We start from the raw sequence: 19,515 nt of genomic DNA, 5'->3' as shown, positions 1-19,515 counted from the left end.
TGGCAGCGCATGTTCAAGAGACTATCACCCTAGGCTAGCTGCCTGGCATAACGTAGCACTAACATTAGTTTAGCTTACAGTTCCCAAGTGCAAAATACTGCATCATACCTTTATGTTCACTACTGTATGTCTACATGTGTCACATATAAAACGTTCAGTGACAGCACATTTCTTAAAGACCAGTGCTTATTAGCCTGCAGAAAATTGTGTTCATTGGGTGCAGTTATTTAACGATGCCATAGCATATGTCGACAAGGCACTCGCACTTGTTGTGCACTGGACCGATCTTAGAGGCAGGGATGTTTTTTTTTTTCTTTCAGATGCACATCAATACCATGGTGATGCTTAGTAATTCCAATAAACAATTAATTCCTGTAGTATTTTGGTCCAGAACCTGGTGGCGTGGGAGGACACTTTGGTTGGGCATACTTTTATGTTAGACAACAAAGAGTTTCTCTTCCACAGTTACTAAATGTGTAACACCATTAATTGATGGAGACTAGGAAGGCTTCTAAAATAAAGGGCTTGTTCAAAAAAGGAGCCTGACACATTTGGTCTTTGCATAAACGAGAGAGAGAAAAAAATAGCAGGCAAAAGTTTGGTTTCGAGCTCCAGTGCAATGTTTTCGTGCCTGTCTGTTTCCATTTTAAAGGGACACTAAAGTGAAAAATGATTTCTTCTGTATCAGTAAATTACTGTTCTACAACACCAAAAACACCACTCTTACAATGATAAGACGTTTGGTGAACCAGAAAAAGCACAAGAACGAAATACGGGTGGCGACTCCTACTTAAGTTCCCCCACCTGGGGGCTGTGACGTCTTGGATTTTAATGGCATCTTCTAGGGCCTACTAATCATATATAGCGGTACAGATTGAATACATTGTGTTCTAAAGGAACCAAATATTAAATATGGCAAGTTTCGGGAACCTTTACTCAGCCAACGTGGCCCAAATGCGAAAACATACTTTGGAATCCCTGACGTCACGCTGACGTACAGGCGCTGGGGTTTTGGCGAGAAATTCAAATACTGATACTTGGACCTTCATTTTCTCATCTAATAATCAAACTATTTTTTTTTAATGACTGCCTGCAGGGTTCTCAAACAATGCTTCAGTAGTGTAAACTAATTTATTGTTTCGCTTTAGTGTCCCTTTAATAGCATTTTTTATCTGAAACGATGCACTAGCATGCTTGGGTGTTTGCTTCCAGGCTGAAAAGCCAGCTTGTATTTTCCATGTGTACCAGTGCTCAAGCCACATACTCTCTTTGATAAGAAATGCGTGCAAGATTGTTGACTATTATTGCTGTGTGACCAAATTACACCTTTAATGGAGTACAGTTTCGAAGGTTGCTTTTCACAGCAACTGTTGCTATCATTTGACTGAATGTGCTGAAAGAGCAAACCCACATGAATAAAGTTTTTGCAATCTTTATTCACAAATTTAGCATTAGAAGAAGCACATGATTCACATGTTACTTGATTAGCAATATCTATATTTTGCTGCCTTTTGGGATTGCTAGAAGATTGTCACTTTCTGCAATTTGTACACCACAGTGACAAATGATAAGTGTTGTGGTTTTCCCCACGTGCTCTCACTTGAAGCAAATTAATTTAGACAGGTCAGTGATACCCTTCGCAAGTCATTTCCCTCATTTCTTCCTTAATTATTCAAGCCTCAAATTTCAATTTTGATGTGTGTTAGCAAAATGCTTGATTGTTGTTGAACTTTGCTTAGAACAGGCCTGAAAATTTTCTTGTGAACCTTCCTTATGAACTGGGATTGAGATTATTTTTCTTTGTTACAGATCCAACAGCAGGCATTAGTAACGAAGATGTTGTGATGACGCCCCCTCTAGAACTTTGCATCCGAACAAGGTGACGTCACATGCATGCTTTTTCACTGTCAGCAGCGACATGGCATACTCTAGACTGTGGCACTGGCTTATTAATGGCAAATTGTTGATAATGTGAAGCTCTGGAGCATCAAATAACCAAATAAGTTTTATGGAAATCTCTAGCATAGGTGAAATCGCTTGACAGGGATAATTGGCATCTACGGGAACAGGTGGCACAGAGCAACTTTGATAATATATATGACAAATCAATTCTGTAGAAATTTGAAAGATGAAAGAACTTTATATAAAATGGAAAAGAGAGGAAGAATTATCATTTACCAGAGAAAATGAGAGAAAAAGAGAGAGAGGAGGCTTTAATGTCCACTGGTGTAAGCTGCAAGTCCAGGGTAGGCACGGCCCTACTGAGCTTAGAGGCCCACCAGTCCATGTCGCTGCAGCACATCTGCAGCCTGCATAGTGGCGGTCCTGTGCCAGTACAGGTCCGTCGCGCGCCGTGTGGCCCCTGTCAGGATTGGGGGCTCAATCCCTTCGTCCGTGGTCCTTTGCCAAGATTGGATTACGGCATGAATTCGAAGGTAGCTGGCCCATGCCGTCGTCCAACTTATTTACGCTGAGATCGTTGATGAAGTGAAGAACTGCTTCTCATCGAGAACGAGGAAAAAGGGGTTTATTTACAGAAAATTAACTCAGTCTAACATGACTGTTTGAGAAAAATAGTATTAGTCCAACAGGACTGCATGAGAGAAGTGAACCAGTCTAACATGACTGCTCAAGAGAAGTGTGTCCAACAATCGCACAACCACAGTTTTTATACACTCGATCCGCTGGTCCTACGACGCGGCGGCTGTTCGTTTACACACCACCAACTCGCAGCTGCTCTGAAGACCAGTTTACAGACACAAAGGCACACACATTCCGAAGCCCAAGCGACCGCGTTGAAGGTGGTGCCGTTCCGGAAAATCGACGCCGCTCGAGGGACGCTCGTTGTTTTGCAACATGCGGAACCGTGAGAGCGCAAAAATAAGACTTTCCCGCGGTAGCTTCTTCAGGCGTGTCGGATCAGCGCCGCGTTGAGGAACTCTGGAATCATTGTCCACACACCAAACTCGTCTTGTCACAATGTCGAAGCGGGCTGGAGGAAGGCGGCGGATTCCAGTGCAAAGGTCGCTTCTTTGTTCGCCTTGCAGCTGCAGCGGCGGAGAGCGGGAGGTGCGCGTCTTGCACCCCTTGTCGTAATCGGGTGGCAAGGTGACAATCTTGTTGTGCAACCCGCCGTTCTTTACAGCGCCTCCATGGCCCCAAAAATCTCGACTGTCTAGCGCTGACAACCGCTAGGCAGGAAGAGAACGGCTGCTGGTCAGGGGGGGATTGATGTCTTGGCTCGCAGCGACCACTTGTGCCTTGTTGTCACCGCCCCAAAACATCCAACAAGGACAGGCAACTGCAAAATGAACCCCACAACACGGCTCTGCGCCGAGATGACGTGCATTGGCTCTCACTTTAGACTCGCTAGGCTTCAAAAAAAAAAAACAACAACAACATAAGTGCAGAAACAAAAAAAATGCTGCATTTCACTATGCCAATTTCTGAAGCAAATTCCTGCTGACAAATTCAGCAATCATGGAGGGAATCCTGCTAAATGAGAGGGGATCTTCTTCGCTTAATAAAATTAACACTAGTAACCCTAAAATTTAGGCGGGACCCTCAAACGCAGAATTCAAATTAGCCTGCTCAAACCATCCGCATTGCTATGCAACTTTCCCTTCTTATATCTAACGGAGAAGTTGTACTCTTGGAGAGTGAGGCTCCATCGGAGCAAGCGGCCGTTTTTGTGTGACATTTGATTGAGCCACGTCAGAGGACAGTGGTCGGTCTCGAAGATGAACTTCGCTCCGTACAAGTAACACGACAACTTCTGGGCGGCCCAAACCAAACAAGCGCATTCCTTCTCTGAAGCGCTGTAGGCTTCCTCTCTTACATTTAGTTTACGGCTGGCGTAGAGGATAGGATGCTCCTCGTTATCGTCGCCGACCTGACTAAGTACCACGCCCATACCTCTGTCGCTTGCGTCGCATTGAACTATGAATTCCTTTGTGTAGTCTGGCGCGCGAAGCACAGGGCGAGAAACCAATAGCGTTTTCAAACTTTGGAAAGCGTTCTCTTTGTCCTTATCCCAGAGTACGTTACTCGGTGCTCCCTTCCGGAGGGCGTCTGTTAATGGACTTGCCAATTGCGAGTAATTCGGAATGTACCGTTGATAGTACCCCACAAGTCCCAAAAATGAACGAACGTCCGTTTTCGTGCGCGGCTGAGAAAAATCTCTAATCGTAGCTATTTTCAGCTCAGCCGGCCGTCTCATGCCCTGACCAACAACATGGCCCAGATAAGTAACCTGCGAACAACCAAACCTACACTTTTCCGCTTTCATCGTTAAGCCGGCTTCCCTCAACCGTGAGAACACCTGTTTGAGGTGCGATACGTGTTGTTCCCAGCTGTCCGAAAAAATGGCCACATCATCAAGATAAGGTAAGGCGAACTCCTGCAAGTCCTTTAGGACAATATCCATTAACTTAGAGAAGCTAAACGGCGCGTTCTTCAGCCCGAAGCTGAGTGCGAGAGGGCGAAAAGTGCCTACAGGCGAGATGAATGCGGCATAGCGGCTGGCACTTTCTGAAAGGGGAACTTGCCAGTACCCCCGCACGAGATCTATAGTTGAAATGTATTTAGCAGCGCTAACTCTTTCAATTCGTTCCTCAATGTTGGGTATCGGGTACAGCTGATCCCTAGTGATCGCATTTAACTTCCTGTAGTCAACACACGGACGAGGGTCCTTGTTAGGGGTTTCTACGAGTATTAGCGGTGACGTGTAGTCACTCTCAGCGGGCTCAATAACTCCCAACTCTAGCATGCGCTGTATCTCTGCCTCCATAATCTCTCTCTGTCTTGGAGACACCCTGTAAGGTTTTGATCTTACTGGTTCGGTAGAGGTCAGCTCAATTTCATGCGTTATCAGTTCGGTTCTACCCGGCCGATCGCTGAATCTGTCGAGATATTCCCCTAACACCCCTTTTAGCTCATCTAGCTGCTCGGGTCTTAGAGCATGCGAGCTTACCGAGTGTTCTACTACTTCTTCTAGGCCGATTTCAGAGTTGGAGGTTGCCCTATCCTCCTTAAACTTGGTACCGATGCCATCCGGCTCTTTGACAGTATAGTTAACGACTCCGCTCCGCTCTACATACGGCTTCATCAAATTACAGTGATATATCCTCACTTCCTTCCTGCGACCGGGCATTCTCAAAGCATAGTTAGTTTCTGAAAGTTTGTGCAACACTTTAACGGGCCCGTCCCAGTGAACTTCAAGCTTGTTCTTTCTTGAAGGTTTGAGGATCATTACCTGGTCTCCGGCGTTAAACGTACGAAGCCTCGCATTCCTGTCGTAATAGAATTTGGCGTTCTTTTGAGCTAGCGCCATGTTCTTTCCGACTAGTTCTTGGGTTGCGCTTAGCCGTTCCAGTAAATTTAGCACGTATTCAACCACGGTTGGACTCTCCCCTCTTTCCTCCCACATCTCTCTTAACATTCTCAGTGGAGAACGGAGTGTCCTCCCATACACTAGTTCTGCTGGTGAGAACCCTGTCGCTTCATGTGGAACCGTTCGCAAAGCAAACAAAGTTGCCGGCAGACAGTTCTCCCAGTCCTCCTTGTGCTCGTAACAGAGCGCACGCAAAACTCGCTTAAGCACCGAATGCCACCTCTCTACACTGTTTGACTGAGGGTGATAGACAGAACTGTGTATTAACTTTACCCCGCACTTTTGCAAGAATGTGGAAGTCAGTGCGCTCGTGAATACTGACCCTTGATCTGCCTGAATTTCGGCTGGAAACCCAACTCGTGCAAACACTGTCAAAAGCGCGTCTACTACTTCAGTGGAGCTGAGCTCTTTCAAAGGGATTGCTTCTGGAAACTTGGTAGCCGGACACAGCATGGTAAACAAGTACCTGTAGCCTGATTTTGTTTTTGGAAGAGGCCCTACCGTGTCTATTACAAGCCGTCTGAAAGGCTCTGTTATTAAGGGCACTACCTTCAGTGGAGCTTTCCAAGTCTCTCCTGGTTTACCAGAACGCTGGCAGGCGTCGCATGATCTTACAAAGTTTTCTACATCTTTGAAACAGCCAGGCCAGTAGTATTCCATAAGCAATCTTTCCTTTGATTTGTTTATGCCTAGGTGGCCGGACCACCCATTTCCATGACAAAGACTCAAAAGGTCCTCCCTATACTTAGTAGGTATGACTAACTGATCTAAAATCCTACCCTTTCGATCTCTGTAATGCCGATACAACAATCCTCCTTTCTCATGTATCGTTACGTTGCGCCTAGCAATGCCTTCTTTAGCTGTGTCACGTAATTTAGCTAAGCTCTCATCATTCTTTTGCTCAGCTGCCAGTGACTCTCTATCCACGCGTAAGAGTTGATCAAAGTTCTTTGAGGCCGGTGATAATAACGACCCTGTCTCGCTTGTGAGCGCGTCTGCATGCTCTTCCTGCAGGCTAGAACTCTGACACTCTAGTGCTACGCTCTCATTGAGCTGGTCAACTGGCAGGCTCTCCTCAACTGTTCTTGCGTCCCTCGGGCCTAGCTCGGATTCGGGGATTGAGGCTTTCCCCTTTTCTGCTTCAGCTGGAGGAGCTTGAGCATTTTCAGCCGAAAGCGCCGCGATCTTACGAGCTTGGCCTCTGGTCAATGCCTGTACTATGCCCTCTCCCAGTTTGAGCCCTCTGTCACGCAGTAACTGATTCGAACGATTCGAAAAGATGTAGGGATACTGCAGTGACAAAAATTTGGAAACTGCAGCCTCAGTCTCTAGCTCCCCGAATGGTCCACTGATTTTGACTTTGGCCATGGGCAGACACACGCTGTGTTCTTCTACAACCTGTTTTATCCATGCTACTTCTCCGGTGAAGTCCTCTACCATCACGTAAGACGGATGGACAATGTCCAGCGTGGCGGCACTGTCTCTTAGCACTCGGCATGGTTTTCCATTAACTTGCAGGTCGTGGAGATATGGACTTAAAAGTTCCATATTCTCATCCTTTTCCTCCACGTAGGAAAAAACTACGCTAGGCTTCTCGCAGTTTACAGCTATATGTCCCAGTTTGTGGCATTTGTAACAGCGAATTGGTCTAACAGATTCGAATTTTCTTTTCTGTTCTTTTTGTGTGGTTTCTCCGTTAAGTTTCTCCTCGATCTTTTCTGCGGGCTTTTCCGCCATGTCTACAGGCTCTGATCGTCTCGTTTGCGCACCCTTTTTGAACGGAAATGGTTTCCGCGGTCCATTTCGACCGTCCCAGTTTCCCTCCTCGGCGTTCAACTTTCTACGGGTTGCGTACTCTTCGGCTAATTCAGCCGCCCTTTCCACAGTGTTTACATTACCTCTGTCTTGCACCCACAGTTTCACAGCTTGGGGGATGGTTTTGTAAAACTGCTCTAGACACATGCATTCAATGATCATGTCTCTGCTGTCGTACGCTTCCGCGCTTTTAAGCCACTCGACTAGGTTGGCCTTTAAGCTATACGCAAACTCCGGATAGCCCTCGCTATCTTTCTTGCCTGTGCTCCTAAACCTTTGCCGAAAAGCTTCGGCTGAAAGGCGGTATTTCTTCAGGAGACTAGCCTTAACTTTCGCATAATCATATGCATCCTGCACACTTAGTCTGGCGATTACTTCCGCCGCCTCACACGGCAACATAGACAGCAACCGCTGTGGCCATGTACTCGGGCCGAAGTTCATCTTCTCGCAAGTCCTTTCAAAATTGCTTAGGAACAAGCCTATGTCGGTCCCGACCTCAAATGGCTTTAATAGCCTGTCCATGCGGTATGATTCTGCCTCACTTGATCGACCCAGAGCGCCTTCACTTCCTTGAGGCAACTCCAAACGTTTGCTTTCAATTTCAAGTTGCATTTTCCTTAACTGAAACTCGCGGTTTTCTCTGTCCCGTTCTTCTCTTTCTTTTTCCCGTTTCTCTCTCTTTTTGAGAAGTTCCAATCCCATTTCAATATCTTGCTCACTGGCCTGATTGGAAATTAGCTCCAATAATTCCGATTTGAGCATTTCCTTGCGTACATCTAGGCCCAGTTCCTCACCAACAATCAACAACTCGTCTCTCAGCAGTGTCCTTAACTCCATGACTGCTGCTTTACTGCCTTGATTCTGCTCTCTAAATCTAGCTAGGAAAACACAACCTAGCTAACACACAACAATCTAGCTTCCCTACTGTTCTAAACAGAACAACCACAAAATGAAGCCTAGAGAGTCAAAGCAAAAACCAAGCACTCACCGCAGATACAGCACCACGTCGCAAAGTCCATCTCACCGCTGTCAGCCAGTTGTCAGGATTGGGGGCTCAATCCCTTCGTCCGTGGTCCTTTGCCAAGATTGGATTACGGCATGAATTCGAAGGTAGCTGGCCCATGCCGTCGTCCAACTTATTTACGCTGAGATCGTTGATGAAGTGAAGAACTGCTTCTCATCGAGAACGAGGAAAAAGGGGTTTATTTACAGAAAATTAACTCAGTCTAACATGACTGTTTGAGAAAAATAGTATTAGTCCAACAGGACTGCATGAGAGAAGTGAACCAGTCTAACATGACTGCTCAAGAGAAGTGTGTCCAACAATCGCACAACCACAGTTTTTATACACTCGATCCGCTGGTCCTACGACGCGGCGGCTGTTCGTTTACACACCACCAACTCGCAGCTGCTCTGAAGACCAGTTTACAGACACAAAGGCACACACATTCCGAAGCCCAAGCGACCGCGTTGAAGGTGGTGCCGTTCCGGAAAATCGACGCCGCTCGAGGGACGCTCGTTGTTTTGCAACATGCGGAACCGTGAGAGCGCAAAAATAAGACTTTCCCGCGGTAGCTTCTTCAGGCGTGTCGGATCAGCGCCGCGTTGAGGAACTCTGGAATCATTGTCCACACACCAAACTCGTCTTGTCACAATGTCGAAGCGGGCTGGAGGAAGGCGGCGGATTCCAGTGCAAAGGTCGCTTCTTTGTTCGCCTTGCAGCTGCAGCGGCGGAGAGCGGGAGGTGCGCGTCTTGCACCCCTTGTCGTAATCGGGTGGCAAGGTGACAATCTTGTTGTGCAACCCGCCGTTCTTTACACCCCCCATTCTTCCCATGTGGAGAGCTCCGAGCCAAGAGCAGCACGAAGCTACAGTGGAAACACCCATACAGGTTTCTCAGGAAGAAAAACTTTGCAATTGAAGAAAAATTTGTCTTGGTGCAGGGATCAAACCCAGGACCAATGCCTTTCTGAGGCAGTCGCTCTACCATCTAGGAGGCTAGCAGATCACACGGCAAGACCAAATTATTCGACAACTCGAGACACAGCGAAGCACTAAATATGGCAGATCAGTTCTGTGGAAATCTACAAGGGTAGAGGAACTACCATGACAGGAAGAAATTGTCATCTACCTGATGGTAGCATGAGGCTGCACTTCACTGGATGACAGTTTCTCCATTTCACTGGGAATTCATACTGTCGATTAATTAACCTTCAGCCTACCATCTGCTATTTTTCTCCTGCTTAGCTCAGTTGCATTTGTTCTGTGTGATGACACAAAACGAGACAAAGACAAGTACCGAGTTAAAAATACCAAATTTATTGATGAGATGACATGCGTACCTTACAAGCAAAGAAAAGTAGCAAATAACAAAAGACCCTCCTATCCTGATCAATGCATTCCAGTTCTTTGTAGTACCATTATTTTCTTGTCAGGTGGTGCAATAGCAAGCTTGCTCGCACGTACACCATCAAGCCTTGCAATATGTGCAGCCTCTATAATTGTCTGTTACGTGCACGTGGTCTTGAAACAACACTTTGCATTCTTTAATGTATAACAGAACTTATAACTATCAGTTAAACAATGATCAGTTAAATATCATTTCAAATATATCTTTTATTTTTTCAAATGATTTCTTTATATTAATTACATTATTCTTTGACTGCACCCCTTTTCCATAACCATAACTGCTGGCTTCTTGGCCATTTACCCATAGTAGATGAGTGCACTTCTTTAAAGAACAAGCTAGGAAGTTTTTCCTTTTTTTCTTTTTTTTATGCGATAGTCTTTCATCTTGTTATTTTTGCTTGCTTTAAGGGGTGCATATGTATCGTTTTAGCCATAAACCAAACCAATTGGAAACCATTCGGTTGAATTAGCCTTGTATTACTTCCAGGTAGATGCTACTGTCTTCGAATATTCCTGCAATGGCCAACATATAATTTGTGCCTAGCAGAATTTGATACCTCGAAATTCTGACTGACGTGCAAGAAAGCATGAAGCTCACATAGTAGGCATTTTCAACATGCTGAAGCAAGTTCCCAGTTGTGAATAGTCCAGCAAAGCAGCTTGTAAAATAAATAACAAGAAATTATTTGATTCAAACTTAATATAATAAATGCGCTCTCCATGACCATAAATAAATATTTTTCTTCATTTAGACTAGTGTTTGGGCCTTGTGGGAATATGTGCAAAAGTAAATAATACATGATAAGATCATCATCACATACTGGATACAGTGATGATATTTTAGCTAAGGAAAAGCTGTTCACAATAATAATAATAATAATAATAATAATAATAATAAGAAGAAGAAGAATTGTTGTTGTTGTTGTTGTTGTTGTTGTTGGTCATTGAAAAACTCAGCAGTTTAAACAATGTCAGTATAAACAGGATTAACTTCTGACAGTTCCCTAAGTGTGCTCCGTGAACTGGTGACTGCATGAAACCCAACCTACTACCATCAGCATATGTAAAGCCACAGCCTCCTATAAGCTGTTTGTGCCCATGCAATCCCTCTGGCGACACCACTCAACCTCCTCACCTGGCATCCTCACATTTCACCCATGGCGCCCGCCAGGGGCACTGTCAGCTCAGAACACGTACCAGGTTGCCAGCAGTTGTAACAACTATGCATGTGGCAACACATAAGCTCCGCAGTTCTTAGCTGCACCTTGAAGTTAGTGTTTTACTGCTTGCAGGTGGCAAGGAGCATCGGTGTCATGGAACAACGCTGAGCCCTTGCTGTGATGCCTCACTTGTCAGGAGATTCATTCCACCTTGTGCAGTAGCTGCATGTGTTCCTTTTATTTTCTTTTATTATTGTATTTAAGCAGTAAAGCAAAATTTTGAGCTTTAATAATAAATATGCTTGTCATGTACAATTAGCTAAATCTTATTATAAAGATATGACATGGGTTGAAGATAAGTAGTTGGTCTAGTCAGCGTGTAGCATGCTTATTGCTTCCCATTGCACCTGCTCAAGATTTGTGTACGTTTGTTAGATGGAGGCACACTTGGTGTTCAGCCTTTACTGCACATGATTTCCTTGGCTGTATTATTGTGAATCCTTTTCTTTTTCTATTGTTTTACAAACGTACAGACACATCTTCAGTTGTCTAGAGCTCACAAGCATTGCACTGTGAAGAAAAAGAAGCTGGATTATTTTGAAAGGAACCTCAAGAGACCGGAAGCATGTTTCATTTAACAGGACTTTTCTTTACTGAGAAAGATACGCTGAGGCACAGTGCTATACGTTGTACACCTTTTAGCAGTTTTCAGAAATGTTAAACATCGGGATGTGAAGGTAGCTGCTAATACTACTGTAATTACAAAAAGAAACTCGCAAGGTTCTATAGCATAGCTTGCAAAGAAATTTGTTCTGCAACAACTATACTACTTGCTATCCACTGAAAAATGTTAACAACGCTTTCTTGCTAAAACCCTTGCTATCACATTTTAACTATGGCTTTCTTCATTGAAGACAAGTCACGAAAGAAAATCTTGCATCTTGATTCTTTCTGGAAAAAGAAAGAAATGTCTTTCATGCCTACATTGCCAATTCTGCTTTGTGAAGTGTTGCAACATTTTCTGTGGCTCAGTTTATACAGAGATGCAAAAATTTCGGTTCCATATAACACACAATAATTTTTTCCATCATCAATGTACAAGACCAATTGATTGACACATACTAGTTGTTTGCTCTAAACAGCAATTCAACTTAAGTGACTTCCATTTGCCAGTATGCTACAGTATATATTTTTGCATTGCCACCAGGTTTCAGAGACAACGCTTCTGAACAATGACAGCCATAGGCATGGGTGCAGCATAGTGGTCAACACAATACTTGAATCCCCGCTGCTACTGTGACATCTAATCTCTCTCTAAATCTCTTTCTAATCTCGCTCTCCTATCTCTGCAGTGCATTGCCTGAGTGCCCTAGACATAAGTTTGAACATCTGAACTTGCTCTCCATTTATTAAAATTTAGCATGCGACATACTGTGCTGATATGATGAGACTTGTTCAAGATGTTCACTTGTAATGGCTTCATTGGCACAGGTAGACACGTGCCAGTGTCAAAGATGATGTGTATGTACTGAGAATGTGATAATGTAGGGTGAGTGAAATGTTACAGCTAATACTTATATTGTAATTAGCTGGCCTTCATCATTTGCCTGTGGTAAAGCTGGTCACATTTTTAAATTTTTTTGTTTTAATTTGTGAATGTGTTCATGTGTGTGCTGTATAAGGATTTAGATATTATTGTCATTTTATGCTGTTCACTTTTCTGCTGCTTTGATGTTGCTTACAAGGCTGGAACTTTCCTATTGTAACCTTTTTCTCATTAGCAGGCAAGAAATTTTAATGCCCTTTTAGAATGTGTCCTTTTTTGCATTGCTTCTGGATCTCATAGTACTTTTATGGTTTGCTGAAAATTCAGATCTGTCACATTTTTTTTTTGCTGACATGTTGTCAATAGTAAAGTAAGCAGCTTTTGCATTTTGAAGATGACAGGACTGATTTTTAGGGTTAGGCTAGGTTGAGATGCTGATAAGCAAGTCATTGGCTTCACATATGACAAGATGTCACATGCTTTGACAAGTTTTAGTAGGGAATGCAATTATTGTTACGTGCTACTAGTACGTGCCGCAAGAGCTCTTGAAACCTATGAAGCAAGAGATTAGCCTGATGTAAAGTCCACTATTATGGCCCATACCGGGACATATCTTTTTGTAATGAAACTTGAACTTTGAGGGCATGCTTTTGCATACAGTAGCACACCACCTAAGCACACATCACAGTTTGCCAAAGGCTTAGCTGTTCAAAACTTTGTCTTTGCTTACCGTTAAACCTGCTAAATGGCCCAAGTAGAGTTTTGGTTACAAGCCACACAGGCCTTGGACTTTTTACAGATGGTTACTCACTTTGTTAACGGGCTGCATGGCGGGAATCCCCAGCATTACTGCACTGCAAAAGATGTTAGAAGATTCCTGTCGTGATAAAGTGGGAGCAAGGCATTGAACTTAGCCAAAGTACCCTGATGAATTTTACCAGGGCAATTTACTGTCTATTTATTTCACTAAAGAAGTCTCACTTCTAAAGAAGTCTCATTTCACTAAAGAAGTCTCATTTCACTAAACAAGTCAATTTCACTAAGGAAGGCTCCAAAAAGACAAAGTTGTCATTAAGGTGACTAAAAACTCTCTAAATTTAGAGACCCTCTTGCAAAGTTAGCAATACCGCTTAATTGCTACCCCACCAACAGTGGCAACAGCTCAGTGGCTGTGGCATTCTGCTGCTTTTTCAGTTCTCTCTACTGCTGATAACGATTCCCATTCATGCTGGCTACATTTTGACAGGCGCAGAATGCAAAATAACTTGGTGTACTTATAGTTATAAGCCCCAGGTGTCAGAAATGTTAGCCCTCCACTGTAGGGTCACTCATAGCTCACACATTGCTATAGGACAATAAAAGGACAATGAAAGAAAAAAGTAAGTTGACCTGTATTAGTTGCCGCCACCTGCAATACTAAAGAAGCTAGAAAAGACAAAGACAGGTGGCGCCACTGCCTTGAAGTTCCCTGCTCCTGTTTGCCGTGGTGTCACGGATTTGAATTGCGTCTGCTCAGTCCTAGTTAACCTGTTATCAGTAAAGATGGACTATGTTGCATTCCAAAAGGGGTGTGAATTTCGCCACCACTTAGTCAAGTAATCTCAGCACACTATGAACAGGCATTGTGCGTATGTCCTACCCAAAGAAGTAGGGTATTTTGTTCAAGAGGTAAACACAATTCCTGTGCCTGAGCAGTGACCAACTTGTGCCTGTCGCTGAAGCCTTTGCGGTGATTAACTGTTTGCAGAGGAGAGAAAGAATGTTTACTGCCAGCAACATCACAATGATTCCTCCCTTGAAAAGTCTGCCTTGTGAATTCTGTTCTATAGACTAAAGCATTTTATAATGTGACTAATGACTGCTGAAAATGGATGCCAAGCATATTATAAACATGGAGGAAGGAAAGCAAATGCATTGCAACTGCATTTGGTTTCCCATCAGTTGCCCAGCGTGGACCGGTGGTGCAAGACTCGCGGGCAGCCATGCATTCCGAGTATCGCCTTTAAATCCCTGAGCACCGTACACGTGAACTCAGAAAAAAATGTTATCGTGGAACATTTGAGTAAAGTTTTGCCATTGTTAAAATATTTCATGAATGACAGTTCGTTTTCATCTGTTATAGCATCCCTTTGTGCTGTCACAGTCTAGGTTACCAGTATTAGCATCCATGGCTACACTGCGGTGCGATGCGCACTAATGAACTATTAAAGCTTTCATCCAATTTGCAGTGCTTGTTGCAAGTGCTTGTGACCTGATCAACATGCTATGCCATTTCATTCTCAGTATCCTTCACTGCATATTGCATCTTCGTATTAAGGTGATGTTAAGGGCGAGCATTAAGTCAACCAGTGCGGATAAATGTGTCTCAAGGTGTCAGAAATGTCATTTTCACTGAGAACAAAGCTTGCGTAGTAAAAAGTGACTGTAAACACCACCAGTGCAAACATCAAGTTACATGAAAAAAAAAGTTACATTTAATTTAAAGAAAATGCAGTTTTACAAATATTACACTACTCTCATACTTTTTTTTTTTTTAATAGAATGCAGTACCCTCGCAGTGCAAACTTCTCACTTGAAGCATAGATAAGTATGCCCCAAGCACGAGGTCACGGTTTTGATTCCAGGCCACTTGTGCCCCATACCGATGGTGGTGGAATACAAAATTGCTGGTGTAATTTGATTTAAATGCATGTTAAAGAGCCCCAAGTGGTTGAAGTTCAATTGTCACGCCCTGCTACGGCATCCCTCATAGCCGATATGTTGCTTCGGAATGTTGAACTACATTGATGTGATTTTGGTTTACCACCTAGCCGAGCTGATGACCTCAAAGATTGCTGTATGAGCTATAAGAGAGAGCTTCTTTTATGAGGGGCAATTTAGGTTGCGGAATATTCATGCGGTCCCTTCAGTTGCGATTCTCCTCTGCAACTGTGTCACCTCTTTGCATGAAAGGAACATCTTGAGTTATAATCTGACTATCTAGATTGGTTTATGTTCACTTTTAGTGTCCCTTTAGGAATTTCCAAAGCAAGACAATGCGGTATATTTTTTACCAAAAGATGCTAGTCAGGTGCATTCACCAAAGTAGGGCTTGGCCATAGCCCCCTATATTTTTTCATGTCCGCTCACTGGCGAGAGGAACAAAGCGCGCCATCCGTACCGCGCTCACTACCAGATCGCGCTGCCTACTCATACCCTGTCCCAGAGCAGACGGTGCGACGACGCTGCTTGCGCATGCACCCGTGGAGACACATTTGGCGTTGTGCCATGTGCACCAGAGGTGAGCAACACAAAACATGTTGTGGAAAGTCGGCCCTTCGCCAAAAAGCACCGAACTGTGAGATCATAGCTCACAGTTTGAGAGTCTTTCGCGACAGCGGTTCTATTTCAAACACCTTAGCCATGGTATGTTTGTCTGTCCCCTTTATTGCAAAATTTTTGAATATTGGATGAAAAAACTTTGTCAGCAACAGTTGCAGCAGCTTCTCTTTGTGTCATGACATCGAGCATATCAAGGTTTTGCGCTCATGGAATATTGCAGCGGCATTATTCATAGCTTCCTTCAAAGGTTAATTCAGGTGCCTTCTTCTTGCAAGAAGAATGTGGATAAACTTCTCTAATGCATAGAGAACCGCTAAAGTTGCCCAGATGGGTAGACGAGTCCACCGCTGTCTTGGTGCTTTGTCAGTGAGTCCGAGGGCATCGAGGCGTTTGGCTTTGTTGAAAGGCTGACACACACCTCACAATCAATCTTTTATTGTACAGCTCTTCCCAAGTAGCCGCCAACCGTAGTCAATGCTGCCACATGTGAAGTAGGAAGCAAAGGCTGTTCTCGCTCGAGTCGCTCTATGAGCTCTCTACATGCATCTGTAGGGAATTCCTTGTTGGTTCCCTCCCTTGCATTTTTATCTTGCGGCAGCATCGACAAGCAATCATTGCCTTCTGCCGCCATTACGTTGCTCATACTTGACGCCGACACGATGCCGATCTTCAGAGTCTTCTCAATACCTGGCAGAACAGTTCGGCCATCCGCTTCATCATCTGAGCCTGCTGACTTCCTCAGCCAGCCAAAGAACAGCTTGATTAGGTCAGACGACATTTTCCTAGTTAAAACAAAGTGAATGCACATCTCTTCTAGAAGATATCGAATGCACTCAACATTTGAACAAGTTGTCATCACTAGGTTAAGAAGTTCTTCGCCAGGCATTAGCTTTTGAGATTGGCCAGGTAGTTGAAGCTTGCTTCAGATTAGCCCTTTATCGCTTATAGATTCGAACTGCTTGCAGTCGGCATCATTCTGGTGTATGTGCTGGGCACAGTTTCTCACATCCATGAGCATGAGCCAGCGGTGCATGGTGTCCATGAATTCAACCGTTGGTCTGACACCCGTGAAACTTGCGTCGCACGTGTGGCCTGCTTGTTTCCAGAAGAGGGTTATAGCGCCGAAAAAACACAACACTGGAAACATGCACCAACTAGCCCCCCAACAAGTATTACTCAGTGGCCTGCTTGCTCTTGCAGGAGCTTCAGTGCAGCTGTCATGGCAGGAGACAGAACTTGAATTGCTCTTCTCACATTCATTTTTTCAGTATTTGTGGGGAACACCTGTTTTCTTGTTCTTGCACTTGAAACTTTGTGTGACCTTGAAGAATTGAGTGCTGAAATGACGGCGTTGTATGAGTATATACAAGACCTCATAGTAGGAGACAATTCATTGTCACAGCCTGAGTAGTCTCAGTGGTGTAATCTTCCTTCGTTTAATTGTAGCATACTTGGCTATCACTAATACTGTTTCATCTTTCCGGCTAAGCTGCAGCCTCTCTCTCTCTTTTCTGTGAGTCCGAGTGTAAGCGCTGCTGCGCATGACTGCTGTTGATTCTGATTTTGAGTGAATCCGGCTTGGCCTTGTTTCGGTTGAATAAATTATGCAGTGTTCCCCAACTATCATGCACCAAGACTTAAAAAAGTGCAGTTGCATTACTCGAACAAAACCTAGTGCATATTGTTTCCAGTACAGTAGAGTAGCCGCCAGTAATTCTTTTGTTCATCATCAGCCTGGTTACGCCTACTGCAGGGCAAAGGCCTCTCCCATATTTCTCCAACAACCCCGGTCATGTACTGATTGTGGCCATGCCGCCCCTGCAAACTTCTTAATCTCATTTGCCCACCTAACTTTCTGCCGTCCCCTGCTACGCTTCCCTTCCCTTGGAATCCAGTCCGTAACCCTTAACGACCATCGGTTATCTTCCCTCCTCATTACATGTCCTGCCCATGCCCATTTCTTTTTCTTGATTTCAACTAAGACGTCATTAACTCGCGTTTGTTCCCTCACCCAATCTGCTCTTTTCTTATCCCTTAACGTTACACCTATCATTCTTCTTTCCATAGCTCGTTGCGTCATCCTCAGTTTGAGTAGAACCCTTTTCGTAAGCCTCCAGGTTTCTGCCCCGTAGGTGAGTACTGTAAGACAGTACACCCCCCCGTAGGTGTACTGTAAGATAAAACACAGCTATTATACACTTTTCTCTTGAGGGATAATGGCAATCTGCTGTTCATGATCTGAGAATGCCTGCCAAACGCACCCCAGCCCATTCTTATTCTTCTGATTATTTCCGTCTCATGATCCGGATCCGCAGTCACTACCTGCCCTAAGTAGATGTATTCCCTTACGACTTCCAGTGCCTCGCTGCCTATTGTAAATTGCTGTTCTCTTCCGAGACTGTTAATCATTACTTTAGTTTTCTGCAGATTAATTTTTAGACCCACTCTTCTTCTCCAAGTCAGTGAGCATGCATTGCAATTGGTCCCCTGAGTTACTAAGCAAGGCAATATCATCAGCGAATCGCAAGTCACTAAGGTATTCTCCATTAACTTTTATCCCCATCTCTTCTTAATCCAGGTCTCTGAATACCTCCTGTAAACACGCTGTGAATAGCATTGGAGAGATCGTATCTCCCTGCCTGACGCCTTTCTTTATTGGGATTTTGTTGCTTTCTTTATGGAGGACTACGGTGGCTATGGAGCCGCTATAGATATCGTTCAGTATTTTTACATACGGCTCGTCTACACCCTGATTCCGCAATGCCTCCATGACTGCTGAGGTTTCGACTGAATCAAACGCTTTCTCGTAATCAATGAAAGCTATATATAAAGGTTGGTTATATTCCCCACATTTTTCTATCACCTGATTGATAGTGTGAATATGATCTATTGTTGAGTAGCCTTTACGGAATCCTGCCTGGTCCTTTGCTTGACAGAAGTCTAAGGTGTTCCTGATTCTATTTGCGATTACCTTAGTAAATAGTTTGTAGGCAACGGACAGTAAGCTGATCGGTCTATAATTTTTCAAGTCTTTGGCGTCCCCTTTCTTATGGATTAGGATTATGTTAGCGTTTTTCCAAGATTCCGGTACGCTCGACATTATGAGGCATTGCGTATACAGGGTGGCCAGTTTCTCTAGAACAATCTGCCCACCATCCTTCAACAAATCTGCTGTTACCTGATCCTCCCCAGCTGCCTTCCCCCTTTGCATATCCCCCAAGGCTTTCTTTACTTCTTCCGGCGTTACCTGTGGGATTTCGAATTCCTCTAGACTATTTTCTCTTCCATTATCGTCGTGGGTGCCACTGGTACTGTATAAATCTTTATAGAACTCCTCAGCCACTTGAACTATCTCATCCATATTACTGATGATATTGCCGGCTTTGTCTCTTAGAGCATACATCTGATTCTTGCCAATTCCTACTTTCTTCTTCACTGTTTTTAGGCTTCCTCCGTTGCTGAGAGCATTCTTTTGTTACTGAGATTTAATTTGACTATTGCAATTAATTATCTAACTCGAGAAGTACTGTCCTAATTTTTCAAAGTGTCAATGAAGCATCTGTAGGCACCCCAAAGTGACATCTAACTGCATTGTTTTCAGCGACGCACTAATTGCGTATAATTTTTTTCGACTGGCAAAGATGCCTCACGAAGTACATAATACAAAGACCATGCAAGTGCACTCCCACTCGCATCATAAAACAGCGCCCTCAAATAAGCTGACTGAAAGCAACTGCATCACCTGTCACAAACTCAAAGAGGCAGCGCATCACCTCGATAATGATATGGAAGGAGCACCAACAGTAGGTTTTGCAACTTCGCAGCTATTCCTTCCTCTAATTTCTATGTCACACTTATTATCCGTCTCTCAA

At 44.0% G+C, this 19,515-nt stretch overlaps 1 protein-coding gene across 2 annotated transcripts in view; it reads left to right on the top strand.

Moving 5' to 3' along the window:
- LOC135900381 (probable ubiquitin carboxyl-terminal hydrolase MINDY-4) overlaps positions 1 to 11,091 on the top strand; it is a 54,761-nt gene extending 43,670 nt beyond the window's left edge. For both annotated transcript variants that reach the window (XM_070532253.1, XM_065429855.2), the window contains exons 15-16: positions 1,810 to 1,879; positions 10,909 to 11,091. In XM_070532253.1, coding sequence (XP_070388354.1) covers positions 1,810 to 1,879; positions 10,909 to 10,957 — 119 coding nt within the window. In that variant the 3' untranslated portion in view covers positions 10,958 to 11,091. The remainder of the gene's footprint in view (positions 1 to 1,809; positions 1,880 to 10,908) is intronic.
- Positions 11,092 to 19,515: the final 8,424 nt, after the last annotated feature.

Source organism: Dermacentor albipictus, chromosome 1 (genome assembly GCF_038994185.2).
Source record: "Dermacentor albipictus isolate Rhodes 1998 colony chromosome 1, USDA_Dalb.pri_finalv2, whole genome shotgun sequence".
In the NCBI taxonomy this organism is placed as follows: Eukaryota; Metazoa; Arthropoda; class Arachnida; order Ixodida; family Ixodidae; genus Dermacentor; species Dermacentor albipictus.
The sequence above is the reverse complement of the archived record's forward strand: the minus strand, read 5'-3'. Positions and strand labels throughout refer to the sequence as shown.